Genomic DNA, 27,996 nt, shown 5'->3' on the forward strand with positions numbered 1-27,996 from the left:
GAGCGAATTGCATATTTTTGACGTGCGCGCGAAAGCGTCCGTACCCATGGTGACAAACGCCGATGACTGGACAGACGGTGTTTACGGACGTACACAGTACAGACGATCTCTGAACTCCCGCCATGAACGGCGGCGTCGCTGATTGGATTAGCGGGGGCGGTCCGCGAAGGTGTCAAGGTGTCGCCCGGAGGTTGCAAACACCTTGAGTGAATTGTAATTGGCGCGCAGTCACGCCACTTTCTTTCATAAGCACAGCAGAATGACATCCTAGCCGTTCTAGTGTCCCTCCACTTAACACATGCTTCTCAAATCATTACAAAATGCTAATATGGGTTTTGAGCCTGATAATTGACTGTCTGTTAGAGGAAGAAGCTTTGCTGTTATGAATAGTATAATTAAGTCTCACATGTTGGTGGAAGCTTGAAGCATTCTAGTGACAGGAAATTTTCGACTCAATTGTGCATATGGTCAATGTCGATCACATGATGGGGTATTGAGTGTGACCATTGCCATATCCAATCGACACTCACTTGGAAGCAAATCATAATAGAAATGTGATGTAACAATTAGGCCATGTGATGAGTGGAAGTACTTTGTTTTTGGCTGGAACTTTAGCCCATATGAGTTAGAAATAAGTTTTCTCGTCTGCTCTCTTTCGTCGGCATCGGCCTTCTCTTTCTCCAATAACATCGAGGCTGGAAAAAATATATTAATTTTATTATACATTATATACACCTTGCACACTAACTAGGACCGACGAAGTCAAGTGTGCGGGTACCAGTAGGTTGCATAACAATCATAGAGTGTGGCACTGCTAGTTTGTTTAGCCTGCTTGATATTCCATTGCTTTTCATATAATGTCAACTGTTCCTTCTATTAATATTTAATATCAGCTATCACATAGTGGTAATGGTACTGTAATTATTGATATCAATAAGTACTAAGTGCTGATAATGGTTGACATGTAGGGGTCATCGGCAGTAGGTGTAGCGTACGGTTGATGTCTCTCGTTGGCTGTATGTGTATTACTATGTATCTGAGTCCTACGAGCGTCTAATGACGATCGATCGGTATGAAGATTGCGATGTAGTAGCCGGGTTATGTTGTGGTTGGTCGTGTACGATGGGTTCAACATCTTGACGCACGTGCGACACACGGACAGACATGCATTCAAACGTACCGACCGATTGGTATACACGTTCAGATCTGCAAATTTGTTGTAAATGTATGACTTCGTTTACACGATTTCTTTGACGTTTGGTTATAATCCAAGTGTGTGTTACTCCCTTGTTGTGTCATTGGCTTCAGACGTTGCATTCCGTTTAATGTCAATTTGATGTGTTTTATGCTATTTGCATGAGCTTGGAAAGCACACGTGAGTAAGTTGGATGTTATTGTGATCTCAACGAATGAAGATGTCGTTGCTCGTAGCGCTCGGGTCAGTCATGCCTACAGACCGACATTCTAATACATTATGATAACATCATACGGGGTACTTTGTATGTCAAAATGGGCGTGGTCAGTGTTAATTAAGTGTCCAATCTTTTGTACAAGTTTTGGATTTTGGACGGTTGGAAGTGTGAGTTTTAAATGTCGATGTTTTGCAGAAAACGTGATGCGTCCCGTTTATTGTCACGATCATTGAAACGGCCAGTGTTTTTCTCTTTGACAGTCATTGTTGGCATCACACATGCACACACACACACACACACACACACACACACACACACACCACACCACGCACACACACACACACACACACACACACACACACACACACATACACACACTGTATGTGAATCAGTTGATTGCATAGTGCAAGACGAAACTCAATTTGCGCTCAATTAGTCAGCTTGTAATTGGCACTGACGACCATGTGTTGGGGTGACATCTTTCCGAGTAATTAATTAACAACTTTAATCGATCATCATCAACTCATCCGATTTTTATCTCAAATTGTTAATGAATTACACGGTAGACGTGCCGTGTGATAAACATTGTATGTAGGTGCACGATGGATGTGCCCATATTGTGAAATATAATTAAATTAGGGTTTATTCCTGATGATGCAAAGCGATCAAGTACACTAACATGGGTGTGTTTGTGTGTGACCCTTTGGTTTGCATCCGCAATTTTTTACTATTTCTCTGTGGCGTTTTCTTCTTTCGTGTTTTGTCCTATTGTAATCCTGTGTGTGTCTGTCTGTCTGTCTGTCTGTCTGTCTGTCTGTCTGTCTGTCTGTCTGTCTGTCTGTCTGTCTGTCTGTCTGTCTGTCCGTCTGTCTGTCTGTCTTTGTGTGTGTGTGCGTGTCTGTCTTGTGTGTGTGTGTGTGTGTGTGTGTGTGTGTGTGTGTGTGTGTGTGTGTGTGTGTGTGTGTGTGTGTGTGACGACTCGAGCACTGGATCTAGACACTGTTACTGGGCGGCAAATTTTTAATTTTACGTTTTCTAGATATCACGATGTTCTCGTGCTAATGATAGTCTACAGTTGGGAGACGAGATGTGACGACGTTGGGGTGGATTAATTTACTGTAAATGACACACAGTGACTCTGTAGTGAGAGATAGACATGGTGGGAAGCAGGCAGAGCGATTTAGAATGGCATGGGTTTGTGTATGCTCCAGACCGGTTACAAAGATTTTGGCACATGTGATGAATACTGCTTCCCAATGTTTCAATTGTATTTTGGGTTGCGAGCTGTGCGGTCATGCGAGTATGTGTGCGATCTTTTTGAATGAGTTTTGTTCTTGGCTTTGAGGGTTGAAGGACGTAAGGATTTCGAACGTGTGTGGATGTGATGATGGAATGGGTACAGTAGATGGAGGCAGGCAGACAAATGGACAGACAATTAGACAGACAGGTGGATGGACGGACAGATGGATGGATGGACAGACAGACAGACGGATGGACAGACAGACTGACGGATGGATGGACGGACAGACAGATGGACAGACAGACAGATGGATGGACAGACTGACAGATGGATGGACGGTCGGACGGATGGACAGACAGACGGATGGACATACAGACTGACAGATGGATGGACGGACAGACAGATGGACAAACAGACAGTTGGATGGACAGATGGACTGACAGATGGATGGATGGACAGACAAATAGATGGATGGACGGACAAGTTAGACTGACAGATAGACAGACAGATGGATGGATGGATGGACGGACAAATGGACAGACAGGCAGATGGAGGGACAGACAGACAGACAGACTGATTTGATATCACACGACAGATTGTGTGCATGTACTATTGTAGTTGCTCTGATATTTTCCGTTTATTATTTCCCAGGTGTTGATGTTTGTTCGACGCCGATCACTCCCAGTCCATCATCCGTTCCTTCGATGCAAGACTCGGACGTTGAGCCAGTAGAATATCAGGAGCCTCCATTCTGGTGCTCAGTTGCATACTACGAGATGCAGAATCGTGTGGCGGAGACGTTTCACACGAGACTGCCGTGTCTGACGATCGACGGCTTTACGGATCCGTCATCTGCAGATCGATTCTGTTTAGGTTTGCTGTCGAATGTACATAGAGATCCAGGTGAGTGTGTGTGTGTGTGTGTGTGTGTGTGTGTGTGTGTGTGTGTGTGTGTGTGTGCTCGTATGTTTGTGTGTGTGTGTGTGTGTGTGTGTGTGCGTGCGTGCGTGCGTGTATGTCATGTGTACATGGTATTATAGTATTATCTCAACTACAAACTATGGGTCAATCACACACAGTGCACTTCAGTGCGGTCACTGCACTTTACACATTTGCCAGTATGATTCATTCTTACCCAAATAGAAGAAGCATGTCCCATTTTCTTGTCCCTCAAAAACACAGCCAAAACATTCAAACAATTTTTTGTATTTTTACATTTTTTATGTGGCATCAATGTGGACACCCAGCATTACTGGTGTCACTGGAAATGACAGAAATTCTGAATGAATGAGCAATGGGTTTCCATTGCTGATGTGACTTGCACGTGCGCGCACGCACACACACACACACACTGACATACACACACACACACACACACACACACACACACACACACACACACACACACACACACACACACTGACACACACACACACACACACACACACACACACACACACACACACACACACAACTCTTTTGCTTACAAGATTTCTAGAAACTGCGGTAACCTCAGTCTGTTACATCCGTAACAAAATAAAATATTGGAATCGCTCTGATCTCCCAGTAAAAATACTTTCCACACAATCCAGACATAGAATTACCTAAAAAATATTAATACATATGTACATCATCCATCAAACCAGACATTCAAAAATGCATGTCATCTCGTCATTATTGATCTACCTTCCTCTGAAATGAAAAGCTTTCAAGTCAAACAGTCTGGTGCTTTAGGATGTGGTGGTTTAGGATGTTTATTAATATTAATGATTGGCATGAACCTCAAGAGGGAAACCACTGCGCCTTGCAGTTTCCGATTTCAACGACTATTTATGATGAGAAACCTTATCGCCATCGGGTGTGGTCATTTGGGATGAAGACAGTGGAACAACAAGGTTTCAGTGCCAGGTTTCAGTGAGGTAAAGGTGGATCAGGATGTCACCCTTAACTGGGTGTCTTGAAATAGCAAATGTAATGTATACTTTCAATAGGGTGGGGTTGGCAGATGGTGGAACATATTGTGTATAGGTAATGAAGATGTGGATGCAGCTTGTGTGGCACGTGTGTGGCATGGGGATTCGGTTTCAGTCCAGTTTTTTCTTAGAAATTTGGCAGATAATTTGGCAGAGGTCTTGCTGTGTGGGTATACCAGGAAATGTGAAAATGTTGACATTGGATGTCACCTGTGGCATGGGGATTTGGTTTCAGTCCAGTTTTTTTCTTAGAAAATTTGGCTGACCTCTTGCTGTGTGGGTATACCAGGAAATGTGAAAATGTTGACATCGATGTCACCTGGTGACGCAGATCGGTTCCAACCAGCTTGTAGGGTGATCCAACCAGCTTGTAGGGTCACCGGTGTTTCCCACTGGCTTGTGACATCACATTTTCCTGGCTGTTGGTATGACCTTTGTGACTTTTTCAAACCGGTTTGTAACCAACCTTACCATGTGGCTTCAGGTCTCGCCAACCTGGTTTGCGCATTCACGACCTTTCTCACATGTTTGCAGCCTTGCTGTGTTCCTAATTGATTGGCTTTAGGGTTGATGATTTTTTGACTACACTTTTGTGTGTCTCCAATATCGTATACAGAGAACGAGCAACGTTTGTTCGACGTTCGTACGACTGACAGTCTTAGGGGCTGTCCGTAAATATCGATAGTTTTTTCACTCCGTAAACTTTACGTTTGTGGGTGGTTGGTCTCTGAAGTTTTCTAAGTAAAAATATTGATGATGCCTCTTGACACACTTGGTATTGAGTGTATAGACTCGCATCCAGTTAGAAAGCTTCTACTGATAAACACAGTTTGCGCATAGAGAAAATGGCTGTACAGTACAGCTGACATTGTTTGGGACTCCTCTTGGCAAGGGATGTTTCTTTAGAGAGTTGGCCGACCCTGATAGAGACACTGGATATTGTGCAGTTATTGAAGTGCTTTGAACATTGCATAAATCTAGCGACAGGACTGCAATATTCAATATACTGACTGGTACACATGTCTTCAATATTTTATGTAGCACAAAGCAGGAGGGTGAGTGGTGGGTCTGAAGAACTTTGTGAAATTTACGGAGTAGAAAACTATCGTTATTTACAGACAGCCCCTTACTTGTCTAAAATATTTTATACTAGCTACATTGCTCAGCTTTGCCCGGATGCATTCAATTGTGACGAATTACCACGAAAGTATCTTGCCTAAGATTTTAGTTACAGTTAGATGTTTGAAGTAATTAGCAGCGAGTATTCCATTTACCATTAGATTCCGTATGCCGCTCAATCGGTAGCTTTGGATAGTGACAGCTGGCTCAAGTTGACATTAATTAGGAATTTTGGCAATCAATTTTTGGTACGTTGAAGTCGTCGAATGCTTGAAACTCTAGTGTGGATGCACAGAATATCTTTAAAGTAGCTAGTAGTTGACAGCAAGTAGACATTACGCGATTGTGCTCAGCACAGCTGGTGTGTACAACACAGCAGTTCCTGTACTACTACAGTAGTAGGTGTACTACGCCCTACGCTACTACGAGCACCTGGCCAGGCTCCATGAGATTGCTTAGAGCGGCCCATAGCTCCTGCTTAGTGCACAGAAAACGAGCCATCTGACTGGGGGGATTGCCGTTTAACGTCAGCTCCTTATCCATTTGCCATTTGCCATGCTACTACATATTACACGCGAATGTTGTTGCATTGCGCAGCTCTAGAAAGTGTGTGGGATGACAAGCTTTCTGAAATGGCTAGGGAAGGCAAATCCAACTCTAAGAGGCGAGTTACCAATACCAAGAACTGCCAGCCTTCCAGACCCCAACGTTGAGTAAACGGAAACTGACGCGGTGGCATGCGCCTGCGCCTGCGCCTCAGCAAACGCAGATATTGATGCTTCTATGTGTGAGACTGCCGCAAGCAAGAGCAATAGAATTCGTTTACGGTATTAGCAATACGGCTCTGACGTTTGTGCAAGTATGGCAAGATACGCTGACTTGCATGGGCTGCAAGCAGCCTCGATGCACGTGTCATCCAAGATTGGGCATAAAGTACTGTATACGACGATACTATGTTCCCGGACATTGCTGCTGGCTCCTTACACAAAATTTAGGTAGAGATTTATTTTCAGCCTCAAAAGTCATACCGAAATTACCAACAATAAATTGCCACCGAAAATTTCTTGGTTTAGATACATTATTGTCGTCTCTTGAACTCTGTAAGAAAGTATTAAGTATTCCATTGTGGTGTCATGTATTGTGACCTTGCATTTAATTGTGACGTCACCTATTGTGTGACATTGCATACAACGTCCTATTAAACTCTCTATTTTGACTATACGAAAGCAAAAAACTGTTTATTCCCTTGCGCACTATGCTCTCTATAGTTTGAATGTCGTCGTTAGCATATTATCCGATCGATGTCGGACAGAGTAGCTGGGTTTTTGTTAGAGATTTTTTGTGAGCATGGCGGGATTAGCAGGTCCATGACGCATGCAGTCTGCTCTTTATAGTCGGACATGCACACTGGAGCCGATCTCATGTGAGGTAGACTTTGCATTGAAGCTATTGTGTGTAACATACGTTCAAGTGTCCTGGCAAGGAAATCAACTTTGATTGCCAGTGATTAGACTCTTCTTAGCGATGTTTATAGGTTGCGCATGCGCAATACAAAACTACAGAAAGTCTCTCGTCAGGCGTTGATTGACGTGGACTGCTGTTGTTGCTTCTCATGAAGCCATGACTACTCTAGAGTAGATTCTAGGTGCTATTTCTCGGACAAGAGCCTGAAGAACCTCAATTGGTGTGCTTTCCAGGTCACTGGAAGGGCATCCGGGACTAGAATCAGAGGCAATGCATCTGGGACTGCAATCAACGTTTGTGTGTATGTTTGGAATGAGGCTGTCATCCCGATTTATTTTGTAAGAGTCTAGATTTGTGGCTATTGTCATCTTTAGTATTGTGTTTCAGTTGTATGGAATTCTAACATTCTGTAGCTGTAGACATTGGACTCCTATCTACCGTTTCTGAGCGTGGCGCACTTTTACTGAAGCGTGGCGCACTTTTACTGAAGCGTGGCGCTGTGCCATGCTGCCACGCTGTAGCGGGAACCCTGGAATAGAGAGCTTTATCACTCGAGGGTTGATCCCCGAAAGGGGACCCACCTATCAAAACTGATGTAGTTACGTCCTTCTTCATTCGGTAAGCACGTCTGGAGAGTTCGAGCAACAATGAGCCAAGCGGGATAAAGTAGTAGGCGCACAAACATGTAGGATCTTGTGTGTGTGTGTGTGTGTGTGTGTGTGTGTGTGTGTGTGTGTGTGTGTGTGTGTGTGCATGCATGCATGCATGCGTGTGTGTGCATGCGTGCGTCCGTGCATGTGTGTGTGTGTAGATATATATAGATATTATCTATACCTACATATATAAAGACAAGATTCTATTTGTTTGTGCGTCTACTACTTCCTCATGCTTACCAAATGAAAACGAACATAACAATGTCAGTTTCGATAGGTGGGTCCCCTTTCGGTAATCGACCCTCAAGCAATAAAGCTCTAGTCTGTCCAACATTGATTGGATTGCTAAGAACAAATTCAAGGTTTAAATTGACATCAACTTCAGCCAGCTGTCACTATCATACAGAATCTAACTGTAACTAAAATTGTAGACAAGATACTTTCATGGTAATTCCACACAATTGAATGCACCCCATGTGTAGGTGGTATTTATATATTTTGTTGCTTCCTTTTGTTGACACTTCTTTCCTTATCAAGATTCTATCTTCTTGAGGTTGCTTGTTGCTTACTTTTCAAATAAACCACATTTTCTTGTCCGAAGTTAGACTAAATTCCAGACATCCGGCATTCGAAACATGTAGACACCTAATGCATTACACACAAGCCAAAGAAGACCGTGACGTCATATGATGTCATTCAAGGTAAATGCATAGACACACACTCACGCGCACACACACACACACACACACACACACACACACACACACACACACACACACACACACACATGCACACACACACACACACACACACACACACACACACACACACACACACACACTTGTTCCAGCCTCATCATTTCCTAATGTTTATGTCATGACACTCCCTCATGTTTATTCCATACTTTCATGTTTACCACCTTGACAGGTCCACTCGCTTATAGCAATCCCAATCCGAATCCGGATATTCCCAGTGTCTCACCGGTTGCTCAATATCCCCATGTGTCACAACCACCAGTGACATCAACTCTCGATAAATCCTGGCACCATTAATCAGTCTTCATTACATAACCCACTTTAGCTAATCAGAAGGACTCCATAAATGCATGATGTCTAGGGTCAACATTCTGTTACGACCCCAACCGATGATGTCACTAGGGTAGTGACATCATCGCTGAGCATTTATGATGCACACAGAGTTTCGAAATGTTTAGGCATTATTATTAGGGTCATGAGTTTTCCTTGTGTGGTGGTTGGAGTGTGGGGTGGACCTGCCTTGTTTGTCTGTGTAAGCAGCTGTTGGTTAGTAGGAAATTGGATTAATTGTGTTGTGGTGGGTGTGGCAGTCTAGACTTGGATGTCACATGGAGAGTTATAAGTAAAGCAGTATGAGTTATAGATGGGTGCCAGAGTTGTAAATCATTGAGTGAGTGTCTGGTGTTTGCATAAGTTGGGGTTTGTCGTTGTTGTGGTATGTGGCGAGTGTGGCTTCCTGGTGGCCACACTCGGGGAAATAGTTGGAGTGTGTGTGTGTGTGTGTGCACGCGTGTGCGTGCGTGTGTGTTTGTGTGTCAGTTCGTTCGTCCATGTGTGTGTGTGTGTGTGTGTGTGTGTGTGTGTGTGTGTGTGTGTGTGTGTGTGTGTGTGTGTGTGTGTGTGTGTGTCAGAGACAGGCAGACCATTGTATGTATGGTTAACACCTTGAGGTACAACTCAAACGGTTAATCACTCCTGTAATCAACTCTCAATTAAGTTGACTGATAACAAAATGTCGTTTGTCTATTTATACATTCAGACTAACAGTATAATCTCGGCTCCTGCCTTCATAGATATTCATCACTAAGTAATACGTTTCACTCTTGCCTCTTGGTTGAAGTATCTCAAGGTTGTGGGCTGTGTGTACTCACTGTATATGCATGAGGCATAGGTGGTTAAGCATTAGGGTGCGCGAGCGCACACACACACACACACACACACACACACACACACACACACACACACACACACACACACACGTGCGTGTCCATTGCATGGTATCCCCACAGTATTATGTGACCATCTAGACATCCATTCATTACCTTTTAAGTTGAGATAGGTGTGTGTGTGTGCGTGCGTGTGTGCGAGTGTTTGTGTGTGCAAGCATGTGTGCGTGTGCGTGTGCGTGTGTGTGTGTGTGTGTGTGTGTGTGTGTGTGTGTGTGTGTGTGTGTGTGTGTGTGTGTTTCTAGCATGTGTATGAGTGGTGGATCTGTGCTGTAGGATATGTGTATGGATCTGGGTTGTAGGCGCACGTTGTGGTTTATGATCTTTTTATGGGTTGAGTGTGTGGATTTTGATGTTGCATGTAGGTGAGAATGGTGTGTATATGTGATCACTGTATAGGCCAAGATTATTGTCATTTGGTTGTTTGTCAGTCGCATTTCCAGTGGCGAATTGTGACGTTCCTTTAGGGTTGTATTTGTAGTGAACGTGGGAATTTATCAAAACGTGTTGTAGCAAAACGCTAACATGTAGACAGGAAGACAGACGAACAAACAGACAGACAGACAGATAAATGAATAATAGATGATAGATAAGTGTTCAAATAGATGTGATTGACAGACAGACAGACAGACAGACAGACGTACAGACAGACAAACAGACAGACAGACAGACGTACAGACAGACAGACAGACAGACTTAGTGCATGACGTCATTGTCGGTTGTCGTCCAGTATATGTGTAACAATGTTTTGCTGTAACGTAGACAGGAAGACAGACAGACAGACAGACAGACTTGGTGCTTGACTTGTCAGTCAGTTGTCGTCCACTACTTGTGTAACATTGTTTTGATATCACGTAGACAGGCAGACAGACAGACAGACTTAGTCCATGACTCTATCAGTTGTCATCCATATTTATGTAACATTCGAATCTCGAAACGTGAGCGTTTTGCATATAATCATTAAGTCAGTTAATTAAGCAACAGGTAGCAGATGGTCATACCTAGTCATACCATCATGTAGACACCAGATCAAATATTTTACATCCAACACGAAATAGAGACATCAAGAGTATCTCCATATGGTGCCACAGCTGCTATTCAATCACTCATTGTCTCACTCAAGTAACTGACAATAGCAACACACGACCACATCACAATAGACCGAGATGCATACATGCAGTTGCTTCTTCACATACAATCTTTTTCTGTCGAAATTTTTTCCTCTGCAACAAACATGACAAGCTGGCATACTTGCTGCTGCCTAAGTTTTTCGGTTAGTCAGCTACATGTGTTGCTATCCTTCTCACTGAAACGTATGAAGACACAGAGTGGCAACCAGAATGTGTCGTTGGACGTATTCAGTCCACTTGTTTTGGTGTCTCTGACTTTTGTATTTCGGTTTTCATGCAAGCGGAGTAACACTGAGAAACCGCAAGTTTATCGGATAGTCTGTACTACTACACGAGTAGCCAATGGAAAACCGTAATTTCTTCACTGCAGTCGGTCATGCATGCCGGCGGTCGACTTCAGTTATATGTATCCATCTCTTGTAATACACTTTACTTGGAAATTCGATCAGCAACCTAACCTGTTGTCTTGTATGATGCTAGCGTGTGTACACGGTTGGTCAACCTTGTATACTTCTGTTGACTCTGTGAGGGAACAATGAGGGTCTTGTCTGTTTGGTCGTTGCGAGTTCCCTTCTTGATGTGTCAAAATCGAGTTGTCCGTCTTGCGGGTGAAGGAGACGGTGTGAATCACGGCCGTTGATGTGTGAAGTATTGCTGCATGCTTGCTGGGGTGTTAATTACTTGGATGTTGGTAGGTGGGTCTGTCGGCTCAATCTTGATGGTGTTAATATTGTCCTGCCCATATCAGCTGTTCTTGGAATGCGGGAGGTGGAGGGTGTTGTTGTCGTGTGTACGGGGAAAAGCAGAGGTTGGGAGAAATTGGGGACCAGATTGAGGGACGGCCGTTGAGAGTTGCGGTGTGTGTGTGTGGTGCGGTGTGTGGTGTGTGTGAATCTGTAGAGTACGGTGTAACAGTTACACACTATTTTTGTCTATATGGTTGCTGTTTGTCTGTCTGTCTGTGTCTGTCTGTCCGGTTGTTGTTTGTCTGCCTGTCTGTCTGTTTGCTTGTCTTTTTGTTCTGTCTGTCTGGTTGTTGTTTGTCTGCCTGTTTTTGTTGTTATTATCTGTCTGTCTGTCTGTCTGGTTGTTGTTTGTCTGCCTGTTTTTGTTGTTATTGTCAGTCTGTCTGTCTGTCTGTTTGTTTCTCTTTTCATTGTTTGTCTGTTTGCCTGTCTGTTTGTGTGATTGTCAGTTTCTTGTTTGTCTGTTTGTGTTTATTTGTGTTTGTCCGTTTGGTGGTTTGAATGTGCATCCATTGTTTCTATTTCTCTAGCTACGGAGTTGACACGCCGTCACATCGGGAAGGGTGTCAAGCTATACTATGTCGGTGGCGAAGTGTTTGCCGAATGTCTGAGCGACAGCGCTGTGTTCGTACAGAGTCCAAACTGTAACCAGAGATACGGATGGCATCCGGCAACAGTGTGCAAGATTCCTTCAGGTGAGTAACTCAAATACATACCTTTTGTGTTACTGGAGAGATGCAGCTTATAATACATTAGATTATTGTATTGAAGGGATGCATCCCTCAATAATTAGACTATTGTATTGGAGGGATGCATCCCACAATACACTAGACTATTGTATTGGAGGGATGAATCTCACAATACATTAGACTATTGTATTGGAGAGATGCATCTCACAATACACCAGACTATTGTATTGGAGGGATGCATCTCACAATACACTAGACTATTGTATTAGAGGGATGCATCTCACAATACACTAGACTATTGTATTGGAGGGATACGTCTCACAATACATTACACTATTGTATTGAAGGAATGCATCTCTTAATACATCAGATTATTATATTAGACGAATGCATCTCTGCATCATTGAGACATCAGTATACTCTTGTACCTAGGATGCCATCTAAACATCTTCAATAACCAAGAATTCGCACAACTTCTTGCTCAGTCTGTTCACCGAGGGTTTGAGGCTGTCTACCAACTCACACGCATGTGCACCATTCGTATGAGCTTCGTGAAAGGCTGGGGTGCCGAATACCGACGACAGACAGTGACGAGCACTCCATGTTGGATCGAGATCCACCTCAACGGACCACTCAAATGGCTCGACCGCGTTCTGGCCCACATGGGGTCTCCGCAGTTCCAGATTGGTTCCAAGTCGTAATACGTATAAACGGAGATGAATACTGTCACTACACATTGGCTGTTTGTGATGTATGTGACATGGTTGTTTACACTGACTCTAGTTTAGTTTTTCTTCATGTAGATTTTCTGTTTTATCAGAGTAAGACCTGATCACCTGTATGCAAAATACACACGTAGTATGATGTACTTGCTATGTGTCCAGCCACTTAGGACGGTTGTTAGATCCAGAGGTGTGTGTGTATATACCCCATTCCCACTGTGTACAATATAACCTTTGTTGTACAGAACTCCTGTCTCCAACCAGTTGTTTGTAAATAACCCACATAAACATGTGAGGTATGACATCAATAGATGTTGAGGCGTCAGTAACCAGCTTGAGCATCTGCCACCCCAAATATTTTTGGCCTGCTGGTCAGTGTTGACTACCATTTAGACGGGTCACACACACTGTATGTTAGACTTTGGTGTAGTACACATATGATCACAATAAACAAAGAACCACATGGTACTGACCCAATGGGCTGTATAATAGACTGGTACATAATAGGTGAGTACATCTGTAAGGAACTCCGACTAAGTGATGATAATGCAGATTGAGACCTAACAGACTGATGCCTGATACAACAGCAAGGTGTGCCTTGCAAGTTTATGGATTATTATAATGATGATGATGACGATGATAGCCATGGAAGTGAGATACAAATAGCTGGCAGACAGGGATGGATGATCAACAGCATAAAGTCAGTCTAACAATCAAGCATGGAGTCTCCCACTTCAAGATGAAATAGTGTATGAGAAAGTATGTCGAAGACAAACATGGAGCATCTTGTGAGTCATCTCCAACTCAAAACAAGCATCTTATCCTGGAAGCCACCCAATAGATAAGCAATCCACTCACTGTATGCATCAAGTGGCATCAAGTGGCATCAAGTGGCATCAAGTGGCATCCAGCCACTCAACAGTCGCAATCTCCACCCACACACACACACACACACACACACACACACACACACACACACACACACACACACACACACACACACACACACACACACACACCACAATCATTGCAAACCTCTGATTGTGATTGCGCAAGATTGAATGCATAGATCACCATACACTTGTGTGTGTGGAGACTGTGTGTGTTTCCTAGTAAAAACAGAGGGAGCATGATAATTGCTCTCCCAGTCCACCAGGAGTTTGTCATCTACTCTCACTTGTGTGTAGAGTAAACATGAAAGGAAGAGAGAGAGAGAGAGAGAGAGAGAGAGAGAGAGAGAGAGAGAGAGAGAGAGAGAGAGAGAGAGAGGAATGTGTATAACAATGACTCATTGCATTTAAAAGACTAAGCCAATGTGTTATTATTGAACTTCCATCATTGAGCCAGATTGTGTGGTCAGCATTAGGTCTGTATGCAAAACACCTGTTTTTCTTGCTCGCGTTTAGTGTGCACTGCACACAATCTCGGATACGACTTCTGTTCTTCAGACCGCTAAGGTCGATCTCCGGTCGCCATCCGGATGCCAGCGCTCCCCACTCCAGCAGGCGACCGCAAACCTTGCAGAAACGAGTCGCACGTGACTCACGTGACGTACACCTACTATTACAATCGGTTTCTGTAAGAAACTTGACAAAAATATAAAAATCCGGGGCGGAATTTTGTTGTACCCGCACAAGCATAAAGGTCTCTTTACTTTGAACGGAGAGTAGGAGAGAGGGACGCAGTTTGTGTATTTTTTTCTTATCTCTGTTTGTGTATGAGTCAACGAGCAGAGATCACAACAACACAACTTGTTTCAATTGCTCAAAGCCGCAAGAACGTCGCAACCTGTGACCGCATGGAAACGCGAAATTAGCGTCGCCTGTAGCGAGGCCACATCCTTGCGACCACTTGGAGTTCTCACACCGAGTTCTCCTCATAGGCATATGAATAGGACGAATTGCGGGGCGGAGGTCGAATTAGGAGGAGCGAGTCAAGCCTCGACGACAACAAATCGGATTGAGTAGAAATCCGGAGGTCACGGCAATCTGGATGACGGGTCGAATATATTGTTTCCTGGGGAATTTTGACGTCAGGGGAAGTCCCGCGACGCGACTGTGCTTGGTGGGATGTCCGCGTCAGCTGTAACAACCAGATGGATGACACCTGGCGGTTAGACGAGATGAAAAACGAAACAGAGATGGTCAATAAGAGAAGAGCAATGAACCTACAGGCGGTTTTGACAGCCACCTCGGAAGGTGGCGCATATTTCGCCTCGTGGTGTCGCTAACTAAGTGACATCCGTACACCACACGACATCACAAAAATCAGGCAAAATCGAGGACAAATTGTTTCACATTGAAAAACAAAAAGAAATATGGGGTGGTCATCGTACACGTTCGTTTCACAACGTACGCCGTCGTTCGTCGAGCGTGTCAATTACATTAGCACAGGAACTGCACACGTTGCGTGCCTACTTCCGCCCCAATTGGAGAGATGATAGCTTTATCTCCATATGGCTGGCGCCGTGCAAATTTAGTGAGACGAGCTGGATGTTGCCACGCAGCCACCCTCGACAGAAACGTCGCGAGTGGATATCCTGGCGACGGTTAGAGACGAAATCGTGTAAGGAAAAGGTCAAATGGCGAAGAGGGAGAACGTTTTGGCGGGTACCACGCCCACCTGTCTAATTGACTGAAATGCGATTATGAGAGAAATCGACCGCGAGGCGAGAGTTGGAGAGACAAGGAGACGAATTCGATAACGGGGGTGCGTTTCGAGTGACGTACCTTAGTGTGGTGTAGACGAGAAGTGCTGCTGTGTTGTAACTCGGACGGGAAGCCTTGACGGAGCCAACAAGCGCCTAGCCTAACCAGCGACGCGCCAACAAGTCTGGTACGATTCACGTGACACGTCGCGACCAATCGCCGACACGCTTTCGATACGGGTTCTACTAATTAATCAATGCATATGGATCACGTGACGTCGCCGGATCCAATAAGCGGTAATCTGTTGCAAGGCAGCAGCTGGCTGCGCACGGAAATTACTGATGTAGGTTTGTGGACTGGAGCGAGACGCGACGAGACGGCGCGGCTGTCCAGGAGCTATACGGCCTCCACGTCATCCCGTCCCACAAGTTTATAGACCCGTGCTCAGCGCGCTAGCGCACCACTCGTCTCTCTGGCTTCGTACACTGTAGCAACATCAGTAGCGTCGCCTTGCGGACAAGTCACATGTTCAAGTCGAAGAGAAACGCGCTTATCAAGGCCCTCTGGCGATCTCGTGTCGTCGAGAAGGAGTCGGCAATCGAAGAGACGCTCTACCAGGCGTGCAAGTGTCTCTTCAAGCGACTCAAAAAGAACAAGGACCTCGAGGACCTCCGCGAGCTCGTCGTCGCCGCTCGCGACGGTGGGGAGGAATCGAGCGGGCCGTGTTTCTTCGCTGATTGCGATGAGATCGAGACGCAAGCCGGACGTCTGTCGCCCGAGGTCTTGACGTGTCGTGTGTGGCGCTGGGTCGACGTCGACGAGCGCTCGCGCCTCAAATCTCGCCCTTGCTGCGAGAGAAAGAGCCGAAAAAGCGACGACGGCCTCGTCTGTATCAATCCCTATCACTACAGTCGAATCGATCGCGAAGGTGAGTCAAAAATGGTGGGAAAAATGTGCTCGTCCATCTTTCTTTTTCACTATTCTGACTGAACGGTGGTCCGTTTGTGTGTTCTCGCTGTGTCTATCTGTTTTTCTAACGTGAACTAACGATTTCGAATTTGTTTTCATTTGTGTTTTTGCGTGCAGACGATGCAGTCGCCAGCCTGTCCGACGCCGGTCTGAGGATTTCGACGTGCCAGTTGTCGGTCGGAGAGAAGTCGGACGGTAAGACGCAGTGCAGTGTGTACGAAACGACGCCTTGTCAAACCGTCTTGTGTTCGTCACCAGATTGTACTTGCTCGACAACGTTCACTGTGTCGAGTGTAACCGCAGAGTCGGAGACGTCGCCAATGCGCACGCTATCCGGTGAGTTGTTCAGTCATCTCTCTCCCCCTTTTTCTCTCTGTCTGTTTCACCGCTTTGTCTCATTCTGTCATGCACGGTGTTAGGCGCCGGTAGGTCATCATGCAGTCATAGTTGAAACATGTAGGAGTTGTCTGCCGCCCCAAATCACTTTACGCAGCACCGCAGCCACAAGCTGTTGTACTACGAGTTGGCAGACGACGCACGTGCGGCGGCCATCCGAGACGCATTCGCGGCGCCAACGTTTCGCAAACGATTTCTACTATTTTCGTTTCGGTAGCAGTTCGGTTGAGATTTTAGATGTTGGGTAGCAGGCACACGTTCTTTCGCTGATAAGTATTCTATTCGATAAGGCAACAGGTTGGTATTGGGTGAGTGGGAGGAGCTCTGCATTGAACGGGGAACATGATAAAGAGAGGAATGTGTCGTTGTGTCTAAACAAGTGCCATGTAGTACCCGGTTTGTCTTCCGGGTCGACTAAAAATCGCTCTCCTCGCGTTTGTCGGTGCGGTAGAAGGCGAGACGAGTGCGTCGTGTGGGATGGTGCGTCGGAATGACGCGTTTGGGTCGAGCCTACGTAAACACGGTTATGAGGTAAAGCTTGATGAAAGATGGTGGCTTTCAATGGATTAGTCTCTGTCTACCCCCGGGGACGTGTGTGTGATGACGGGCGGGGACGAATCGGTTTCTGTCGCGTGTGCTGTTGTGTGTGGCTTGTGGGTCTTGTTTGTAGTCGTCAGCGGCGGGCGGTGAGGATGAGAGCTTGTAGCAGAGCTGTGCGTCTGATTAGGCGTCCCCTGTGTTTGTTTGAGTGGCAACAGGCGTGAGTGGACCGGCGTTTTGAGAGATATATGACTGAGTGGAAGGTGTGTGGGCGGTTAGCTGACTGATTGTCTAACTGAACAACAACATTGAAATTTTATTGAGATTTCCATAGCAACAAAGTGTAGATCAAATATTTTGGGAATTTGTTTTGGTAACGTTGTTTCTGTTTGGCTAAATTTAGAGAAGAGGTTCCTTTCTGGTTAGTCATACTTTAGTGGAAAATGATACTCACACTCTTATGTCTAGGACTTGATTTGCACACACACACACACACACACACACACACACACACACACACACACACACACACACACACATTTAGTCATTCCTAAATATAGGTCAAGCCTGGCTCAGTCTTTCTGTTTGTGTCTTTCATGGATTCTCTTGCTGCATAAAACATTTGTTGGAACTTCTGGTTTTGTCGAGTTTTTCATTGCCTCATATCCTGTGTGTCTCTTACAGAATATGTACAGTCTCTTGGGAGAGGTACACGAAACTGGTGCAACATCGCTTACTGGGAACTCATGCAGAGAGTCGGTCGGATGTATAATGCAACGAGCGAGTGTGTGGATATCTACGCAGAGTCAGCGCTTGCAAACGGCCTGTGTATAGGACCACTTACGAACGACAAGCGATCGGATGCCATCAAGAGAGTGAGAGATCACATTGGACGTGGTATTCAGATTTCGTGTGAAGACGATGGAGTTTGGATCTACAATCAGAGCGACTACCCGATTTTTGCTCAGAGCCCGACTCTGGACTATATGTCAAAGGGCCGACTACCCGCGGTCAAGAAAGTCCAACCCGGCTACTCAACTCGAGTCTTTGATTTTGAGAGATGTCGAGAGATGCTCGAATGCGAGAAGACGCCACAGAGTGGAAACATACCCGACGATCCGTTCTCATTCAGAGTTAGCTTCGCGAAAGGCTGGGGACCTAGCTACACGAGACAATATCCGAGCAGTTGCCCATGCTGGATTGAAGTATTTCTCAATGTCACACGGTAGCAGCACTTGCATTGCCAGCACCACTAAGGATCTCCCCACCACCCTACCCTCGGGATTCTAATAATCTATGATTTTTATGCTGGACTAAGGATAGTTATTTGGTTATGTAAGTGTAAATAGTAGACAATTGAGTGGTTGTAAAGATACGTAGTGAATTGAGATGGTGGACAAGCAAGTCGTGATACTTTTGTGCAGTGACGAGTACTGTAGTAGTGTTGCTGCTTGGTGGTGGTTTTGTGTATGGGTTTGCCCATATTGTGGCAGTTAAGAATGGAGTCAATAGAATTAAAGCTGCAGACTGGCGTTTACATTGACAATCAGGGTGCAGTCTGATGATGGGTCAGTCACATGTGATGACTGAGCAATAGTTGAATAATTGAAAGTACATGCTTTTGTCACGTGGTCTCAAAGATGCAAGAGAGAAACAGATGAGTTTTGTTGCTGCTTCTAATACTAAAATCTTGACTAAATGATATTCTAGTTTTTGTCATTGTTTTGATGTATGTGGATTGCATCATGTTCCGTATTGTTATTCGATTGGCAAATACTGTTTCTATTTTATACAAGACTTCATTGTAAATATGATAAATATCAGTGCATTTTGGTTTTGTGTATGAGAGTGTGAGGTTCGACTAATTAATTAAATTAATTATATGCAATACAGTTTTTGTGTTTGAGTGTTTATTTGTGCGATATGTTGTTTGTTTATTTGACACTGTGCGCTTCTTTTTGTATTTACTTGTGCTTGTTTGCTGTACGTGTCACGTGACATCAACGGTAGTCGTCGCGATCATGTGACGTTTGTTGGGTGTGGTCTTGTTGTAAGATTCTCTGAGTAAAGAAGTTGAGAGACGACGGAAATGGAAGGGAGTGTCGTTGAGGCTGCACGTCGTGGACAGTGGGATAAAGTGAAGGACCTAGTGGACAGGGGAGGTGACGTCAATATACGGGATGGAATGGGATGGACAGCTCTACACCATGCGGCTAATCATACTAATGTAGAGATGTGTAAATTTCTACTTGGTCGTGGGGCGGACGTCGCTGCTCGAGACAAAGATGGCGATATGGCAATTAGCACAGCGATTTGGTCACTTGGTTCGAATTGTCTTGATGTTGTTCGTCTGCTACTAACAGACGTTACTGTGAATGCAGTAAACAACGATGGTAAATGTCCTTTGCATTGCGCAGCTCTGCTCTCTCTTGTTGATATTGTGCAGCTGCTTGTGGATCATGGAGCTCATACCAATGTGGTAGATAAGGATGGATATACACCACTACATGAAGCAAACAGAGGGAGACGTGATGTTCCTAAAGTGAATACAATGTTACTACGTAAGGAAGCAAAGGTTGATGCAGTGAATAAAGATGGGGTCCAACCACTACATCTAGCATGTAGGTTTGGTAATATCAAGTCTGCTCGTTTGTTACTTTCCAGTGGTGCTAACTCTTGTGCTTCTAACAATGATGGAAAGACGCCACTACATTATGCAGCTGGTGAATGGACAGAGTGTGTAGAATTATGTGACATTTTACTGACTCATGATGCTGACGTTCATGCAGCAGACAATGATGGGAACCAACCACTACATCTAGCATGTATGAAAGGTTATATCAAGTCTGCTCGTTTGTTACTTTCCAGTGGTGCTAGCTCTTGTGCTTCTAACAATGATGGAAAGACGCCACTACATTGTGCAGCTGGTGCACGGACAGACTTTTCTGAATTATGTGACATTTTACTGACTCATGATGCTGACATTCATGCAGCAGACAATGATGGAAACCAACCATTACACATAGCATGTAAGAAAAGTAAGATTGAAAATGGGAAAGTGTTGATATCTCATGGAGCAGATGTAGTTGCTATTAATGGACATTACTTATCACCTTTTCAATTAGCATCACAACATTGTCCTGACTTGTGTTTAGCTCTTTATAGGGCAGGATTGACCTCAATTCAGACTGAACACATTTGTCAAGCTTTGGAATTTGCATTCAGTAAAAATAATCAACTTACTGGTTGGGTGTTGAGCAAGATCTCTGCAATGGCAGAAATATCTGTTTCTGAAAATTTGTCTAAATGGATTGATACGATGGATGTTGATGAATTGCTTGCAACAGCAATTCGTGAAAAGCAAATGGACACGTTTATGTTGTTGATAGAAAATGGTGCAAGTGTAAATGGAACAGATAGATGTGCTATTCAACCTCTCACATTAGCAGTTAAAGAAGGACAGTTGAACTTGTGTAAATTATTGATTGAGCAAGGAGCATCAGTTAATGCTAAGGCTTACAAGTGTAAAGAACCACCTATATATTATGCTCTTACTGGAAACAAAACTGAAATCGTGAAGCTTCTTCTCTCCCATGGTGCAGAAATCATGAATGTTAACGTTGGAAAGAGATCAGCATTAGAACGCTCACAGACAACAGGAAGTCGCACAGTGGCAAGAATATTGAATTCTGCAGGTATTTATCATGTATTTGTAATAACAACTTGTATATTAATAAATATAATTTAATTAATGAGTTTACCTTTACCATATACCCGGTTATTTTTGTGATCTTAAATTACTGCGATTTGAGAATTTAGACGAAAGTTTTAATTACCGTAAATTAAATTTCTGCATTCCAACTAGGAAGACAGTTACTGGTATACCCATGTATATGTATTGGGAATAGTGACTTCTGGGACTCTGAGGCTAGGCCTAAATGTTTTTGAAGTTTAGTTGTGTGCTTCCTGATTTCTTCACAGAATTCGCAAAATATCATGATTGCAGAAATAAGCGGTTATATGGTATTTACTTCCTTACAAGATTAATGTTGCATGTAAAGGTGTGGCCAATCTCTTACCTTAGTGATGTAAGGGAGTTAGTTGGTTACATTAGTCTCTTATCTATCTCATTCTCGTCGTTGTGAGCTGCTCTGCATTATTGATATTTGAAAATACACTGGCACGTATTGGTTTGATCTGTAGAACTTGTTGTACGGATCTTTTAGTAATAGGTAAGTGAAGTGATGCTGGGAATGTCATCTTGATTAGGATGGCACTAATGAGTGTTTTGGTGTAGTTCATTGAAAGTATTGTTTACTAAACATGGACACACACATAGACATGCACAATACACACCTAAATGTAGGCAGGAAGGCAGACATGTTGATGGACACTTAGAGGCATACTGACTACATAACAAGTGGCATTACTGTAATGAGACTACAGACTGCTGTTCTTGAAATAGATGTAACTCTTTATGATGTGTTTTCTAGCTTCTTATCCTGAAGAGATTGTATCTCAAGGAGAAGCAGCAATGCGTATCTACGATGCTGCATGCAATGAAGAAAATGCAGTGACTGTATTTTTACGTGTTGATGTTGTCGGTCGTGATGGTGCTGGAAAGACAAGCTTGACAAAGTCGATCACTCTCATGAAGTTTGACCAGTACGAGCCGAGCACGAGAGGTGTTATTCCAATGAGTCGCATTATCATGAAAGAAGCATGTAACTGGACTGTTCCTGTCACCAGTGAACATTACAGAGATCTGTACAACAAGAACATCACGGCAGTTATGGCAGAGGCTTTCAATAAACCAGAAGTAAAAGATAAGTTTTTGACATTGGCAAGAGACAAGAAGGCGAGCACAAGTAAACGAAATAGTAAGACATCAGTGAAGTCCAGTTCAAAGCTGATGGCAATAGCAAGTCCTACTGATGAGCAAAGAGACGAGCAATCAGATGATATGTCAATGAACGGTGGTGACAACCTACTTGAGCAGCCTGTTGCTATGAGGTTAGAAGAGGTCAGTAATGAGCGGCAACTTTTAGAATCTTTAGAGTTAAATGATGAGAGTGCACATGTGAGTGGTGATGTAACTGGTGAAGACAGAGAGACAAGAGAACGATCAACAGAGATGTGTTGTAGTTCAGATAGTGTAAGAGACAATGTTGAAGCACAAGGAGAATCAGTAGCAGGTGTTAGTTCAGAGACTGTAGTAGTAACCGTTGATACTGATAGTTCAGAAAAGAGTGAAGCAAAGAAGAGAAGAAACGTACAAAGAAGAAGAAGGAAGAAGGAAGCGAGTAAGATGAAGACATCTGATAAGCGACCATCACGACAATCTCGTCAGACGGTGACAAGTAGAAAGAAGAGAAAGAGAACTTATCAACTAAGTTCACAATTCTCCTCAGACGTACAGTCGACGGCATCTACAGATACGCAGCAACATCAGACACAATCAAAACGAGGCAAGAAATCTAAATTGAAAGAGTCACGTGGTCAGTCACAGTGTTCAGGCTCGGCAGCAGCTTATGTTAATAGTGAGAGCAAGGCTGATGAGTCAAAGGATATACCCGAAAGCATCAAAAGAAGAGTGATCAACTATCTGAGAAATAGTGAATCTCTTCAGAAGGCCAAAGATGAAATCATGGTCACCATTTTAGATTATGCTGGTCAGCATGTGTTTTACACAACACATCAGCTTTTCCTCTCTCGAGCTGCTTTCTACTATGTGGTGTTTGATGCTTCTCAACCATTGGGTAGCCAGACGGCATCGGTATTTCGTAAACTTGATGGCAAAGTAGAATACATGGGTGACATAGCTGATGCTACAAACTACGAACGAGTTGAAGAATGGATATCAGCCATTCACATTATGGAAGCCGAACCGTCATATTTCATGATATTTGAAAATGTAGGCATACGATCACCTGGAATCTTCCTTGTTGGTACACACACTGATGTGCTAAGAAAAGAGGAAGGGATGTTGGAGAAGCAAGACGAGTTCATGAAGAAGAAACTGCAAGACACAGAGCTGTCAGAGCACATCATATGGGCATCTAAAGACAGAATGTGTTTCTATGTCGATAACTCGATGACGGATGCAGACAGTGGTGATGTAGATCCACAAGTACAGTTGCTGTGTCGACAGACAGAAGAGGTGGCACGTCAGGTGGCAAAACACGACAAGCTTCCAATCACGTGGCTTCGATTTAAAGAAGAGCTTCATGAGTTGAAAGAAAATGAGATGACGAGGAAGGTCGTGTCGGTAGATGAGTTGCTGCAACTTGCCCAAAGAGTTTCTGGTATCAAGACCAAGGAAGAGTTCATGGTATTGCTGCAGTATCTGAGCAATCGTGCTGTTGTTCTTTATCATCCAAAGAATGAAGAGAAAGAAGTCGTTCTAGATGTTGAGTGGCTGATGTCTCAACTAGAAAAGGTGGTGACCATTCACACAGATGTTCCCTCGATGTGGAAGAGGGATATGGCACGTTGTGCAGAGACAGGTATCATGACACAAGGATGTCTCGACTACTTGGTACCAGAGTCATCGTTTCCTGGCATGATCAAGTCACTTCTGAAGTATTATGACTTGATGTGTCCATATTTTGGAGTGGACGCCAACAGTTTAGAATTTTCCAATGATCAACAGGATTACGTCAACTTGAAATTCCAGTCTATTGAAAACAAAGACGAGGCACAGTGTCAAGCATATTTCGTACCTTGCTTGCTACAGAAAGAGTCTTCACTCTTATCTACAGAGAGACCCTACAGTCATAAGACTGTTGCTCTTATTTTACATTCTGGTAATATTCGTATGCCTAAGCCTTTGTTCTACCGTCTACTCACTCGGTTGGCAAAACGATTTTGTCGTTTGCCACAATTGTTTCAGAATGTTGGCTACTTCATGGTTTATCACCGCCACAAACTGGAGATTTCATTAGACAAGCACAGTTTGCAGATGATTGTCTACACTGACCACAAGAATCCTCTTCCAGCAGTATGTGCTCTTGTCAAAGATTTTGTTGTCACTTCAGTTGATGAAGCCAAACAACAAGGCATGCCAGGATTAAAGCTGCAACTAGGTTACATGTGGAGCAATCCAGATCACATTGGAGTTGATACTGAATTTGTGTCTCTGAAAGGATGGAATCATTTACCAGAAACCGTGTATGTTAAATCAGTGGACAATGAAGTCAGACTTTCAGAAACCTTACATGCTTGGTTTCCTGCAAACAGTGAGGTTAGTTATAATTTATAGAATGTCTACAATACTTTATTACCATCTTGTTTCTGGTTTAGTTTGCTACTCTTTTGGAGCCTAATATGTACTTGGCACCTGATACAAAATTGCTACATTCTGAGCAACCAAAGAGTTTGGTTCAATTCTGTCTAAGTAAGCTATTTGGTATTGCTGTGTTACACTTGAGTTTACGATGATGTATGTACACATTTGTGATTCAGTACAGTCAACCACTCCAATTTCTCATCTTCTGAGTGACACTCATGTTCATGAATGTCTTCAAAATGTAGCTGAAGTTATGAATAAAGAAGATGACATAGTATGTGACGACTGGAGGAGTTTGTGGTGTGACCTGCTTCGATATTCTCTAAGTGAAGAAATGAAGACGAAGATTCGAGAAACTGGAAGTCCAACTTTGTATGTTCTGAAGAAATGGATGTGCAAGTCAGCATCAGCAACTGTTGGTAAACTAATAGAACGTCTCAGTGCTATTTATCGAAATGATGTGGCAGAAATTCTGATGAAATATTTAAATGTATGTGACTCTACACTAGAATAGAGGACTGAATGTTGTGAATGTAATTTGCTCGTTTCTTTATAGGAAAGAGAATGTGAGATGATGACAGTCAGTGCAGGTGAGATATTGTCATAAGGATTGTTTGTATGTGTGAAACTGTAACCAAATGTGTTGTGTTTTAGGCAATACAGACAGACAGTCATCAAGTTCATTCTGTGCAGAGTTGAGGGACAGTCAGATAAGTATGGTTTATTGCCTTGAATTTTAGTACTTTAGCCTTATTGCATTCATATATGTCTGTATTATACAGATGTGTGTCAATACTGTTTGATGACGTGTTAATACAGCTTGACTAAATACATTTGTGTATAGATCCTGAGCTGTCAATTAGACAACATAGCAAGGTGGCACCAGATGATCTAGTTGCTGTTGCCAGTGCAGTGGGTGTAAACTGGGAGGAGCTCGCTGCCAGACTAGCACCAGTCATGTTTAGTATCATAAAGACGGAGCAGATTAAAGCTCAGTATGGTAAGCCTTTTGTTCAGGCTCGTTCAATGTTGGAGGAATGGGTGAATGGATTGGACAAGGAAGCTACCAACAGGTCACTGATTAAAGCTCTATTGAAGATGAACATGAGACGACAAGTCAATGAAATATTTGGAGAAGATCTCGTGACGTATGTGGAAACAAATGGCTCATGAGAGAGTCAGATATGGTAAGCATACATTCACAGCAATGGTAGTGATGTTAGGCCCCTGTTTGTTGCATATCTGTTTCTCATCACCCTCTCACACCAAACAACAGGCCACATAGATTTCACCATTACTCCATTATTCTTGTAATGTGCATGTGCCATACTGGTACAAGCATGTACATCGTACGTCTTGACTTGTTCCATGTCTGATTTTTCTGGGATGTTTGCTCTCCTCATCTACATGGATTTAGTGGAATTCAACAAGAGAGATTTTGTTGCTATGTAGCATTATCTGTGTGGATCCCCTAATCAGACCTCTAGACTAGTACCACTATAGACTATGCTGATCTATTGTGTTCATTGAATAACTGTGCCTGCAGACTTCTGGTGTCACGTGTAAATGTATAATGGTAATATCATTGCAATTATGTACCATTACATTACATTACATGTACATTGATATTAATGGTTATTATTTATTTATTTATTTTATTACTTATTTATTATTTATTTATTTTATTAATTATTTATTATTTATTTATTTTTGTATACATGGCATTAAAATGATCAAATGACATCACAAACCTGTCACGTGATTTGTAAAAATTTTGGGAAATGCATCAGCAACTTTGAGAGTCGAAAGCAAAACTAAACTTAGTGCAAGAGCTCAATTCTAGCTCTAGCTAGTCTGCAAGAATGAATTTGACAATGAGCAAAGCAGTCTCTAATAACTATAAATTTCTGTAAAGCCAGTTCTGCATCACAGTACATGTGAAGGAGTCCAATATGGAACAAGCAACTTTGGATCGAAAGTAGACCTTTACAGCTAGTCCTAACCCCTAAATCCACCAGCCTACCGGCCTATAATAATGGCTTTCCTGTCTGCGTCAGTTTGGGAGCCTGTGTGATGAGAAACAGACAAGTAGGGGCCCTTATTATGTATCATACACCCAATGTGTATTCTCTTCTGTGTAACACTAGACTTTACTGGCCAGCAGGTCTCTCCCCTATGAGGCAAATCACGTCTTTGCCTTGTAGGACTAGGAGGGAAAGACCGGCTAGACCCTTGAGCCTAGTGTGACACTGCATATGCCTTTGTAGGAGTGTTGTGTTTTCACTCAGCAAGCAATTCTTTGGACTGCAAGGGCACCTGCACTGCTAGTCTGCTACACTATCTTGGTATATATACTGACAAAATGAGGAATGGATTTCTGGCAATAACTCGTTGCTTCAACCATCTGATTTGTGAAAATTTTACCTTAACTAACAGTCATGTACAATATTAGCGTAAATATCTGGAGTATGCAGAGTCAACAAATTAGAGTGTAGGACATCTTTATTAAATGAACCTAGTTACCGTTGTCATAGCATCTGTTGTCATAGTATTGGTTGTCATAGCATTGGTTGTCATAGCATTGGTTGTCATAGCATTGGTTGTCATAGGATTAGTTGTCATAGCATTGGTTGTCATAGCATCGGTCGTCATAGCATCGGTTATAAGATTCATTGTAAATACAAGATACAATGTAAATACAATGTATCTGGAGTGTACAGAACTGTTGGCTTGTTGTCAGCTGAGTGGATCGATTTGGACAGAAACGTGTCGTTTATGCTTTACTGTATACTCAGTGCTAGTGCAAGTATTAGCTACTGTGAATACTAGGGTTACATTCACTGCACTTTAAATGTTGCTATCATACTACATGTGCCTATCTCTAATACATTGATTGAAAGGAAGTTAGTTGTGTATACTATACCAAAGCACGGCATTCCCATAGCAACAATATAACATTTAACTGCAATAGTTTCGTTCCCACTTTATTGTATGTTTTATTTTGTCTATGTAGTCTAAAATATCTT

At 43.3% G+C, this 27,996-nt stretch overlaps 3 protein-coding genes across 4 annotated transcripts in view; all 3 read left to right on the forward strand.

The window, feature by feature from the left end:
* Nucleotides 1-13,275, forward strand: part of LOC134188360 (mothers against decapentaplegic homolog 3-like) — a 16,332-nt gene extending 3,057 nt beyond the window's left edge. For both annotated transcript variants that reach the window (XM_062656552.1, XM_062656551.1), the window contains exons 4-6: nucleotides 3,304-3,555; nucleotides 12,249-12,413; nucleotides 12,840-13,275. In XM_062656552.1, coding sequence (XP_062512536.1) covers nucleotides 3,304-3,555; nucleotides 12,249-12,413; nucleotides 12,840-13,108 — 686 coding nt within the window. In that variant the 3' untranslated portion in view covers nucleotides 13,109-13,275. The remainder of the gene's footprint in view (nucleotides 1-3,303; nucleotides 3,556-12,248; nucleotides 12,414-12,839) is intronic.
* Nucleotides 13,276-16,098: 2,823 nt separating this feature from the next.
* On the forward strand, nucleotides 16,099-19,556 carry LOC134188036 (mothers against decapentaplegic homolog 6-like). Its single transcript, XM_062656221.1, has 4 exons — nucleotides 16,099-16,705; nucleotides 16,864-16,941; nucleotides 17,005-17,082; nucleotides 18,367-19,556. Exons 1-4 carry the CDS (start codon nucleotides 16,303-16,305, stop codon nucleotides 18,909-18,911), a joined length of 1,104 nt encoding a protein of 367 aa, XP_062512205.1. The 5' UTR covers nucleotides 16,099-16,302; the 3' UTR covers nucleotides 18,912-19,556.
* Nucleotides 19,557-19,732: 176 nt separating this feature from the next.
* Nucleotides 19,733-27,684, forward strand: LOC134187931 (uncharacterized). Its single transcript, XM_062656105.1, has 8 exons — nucleotides 19,733-21,377; nucleotides 22,176-24,925; nucleotides 24,985-25,078; nucleotides 25,147-25,460; nucleotides 25,527-25,560; nucleotides 25,625-25,684; nucleotides 25,815-26,157; nucleotides 27,238-27,684. The coding sequence occupies exons 1-7, from the start codon at nucleotides 19,772-19,774 to the stop codon at nucleotides 26,141-26,143; spliced, it is 5,187 nt and encodes a 1,728-aa protein (XP_062512089.1). The 5' UTR covers nucleotides 19,733-19,771; the 3' UTR covers nucleotides 26,144-26,157; nucleotides 27,238-27,684.
* Nucleotides 27,685-27,996: the final 312 nt, after the last annotated feature.

The sequence above is a fragment of the Corticium candelabrum genome, chromosome 12, assembly GCF_963422355.1.
Source record: "Corticium candelabrum chromosome 12, ooCorCand1.1, whole genome shotgun sequence".
Taxonomy (NCBI): Eukaryota; Metazoa; Porifera; class Homoscleromorpha; order Homosclerophorida; family Plakinidae; genus Corticium; species Corticium candelabrum.

What these genes read in the sequence shown, in the direction of transcription:
- LOC134187931 (XM_062656105.1), top strand. Translation starts at nt 19,772, where the DNA reads ATGGAAGGGAGTGTCGTTGAGGCTGCACGTCGTGGACAGTGGGATAAA. An exon ending in GGTTTCCTGCAAACAGTGAG is followed by an intron (nt 24,926 to 24,984) that starts GTTAGTTATAAT and finishes TTTCTGGTTTAG; the next exon opens with TTTGCTACTCTTTTGGAGCC. An exon ending in TTCTGATGAAATATTTAAAT is followed by an intron (nt 25,461 to 25,526) that starts GTATGTGACTCT and finishes GTTTCTTTATAG; the next exon opens with GAAAGAGAATGTGAGATGAT.
- LOC134188036 (XM_062656221.1), top strand. Translation starts at nt 16,303, where the DNA reads ATGTTCAAGTCGAAGAGAAACGCGCTTATCAAGGCCCTCTGGCGATCT. An exon ending in GGTCGGAGAGAAGTCGGACG is followed by an intron (nt 16,942 to 17,004) that starts GTAAGACGCAGT and finishes GTTCGTCACCAG; the next exon opens with ATTGTACTTGCTCGACAACG. An exon ending in GCCAATGCGCACGCTATCCG is followed by an intron (nt 17,083 to 18,366) that starts GTGAGTTGTTCA and finishes TGTCTCTTACAG; the next exon opens with AATATGTACAGTCTCTTGGG.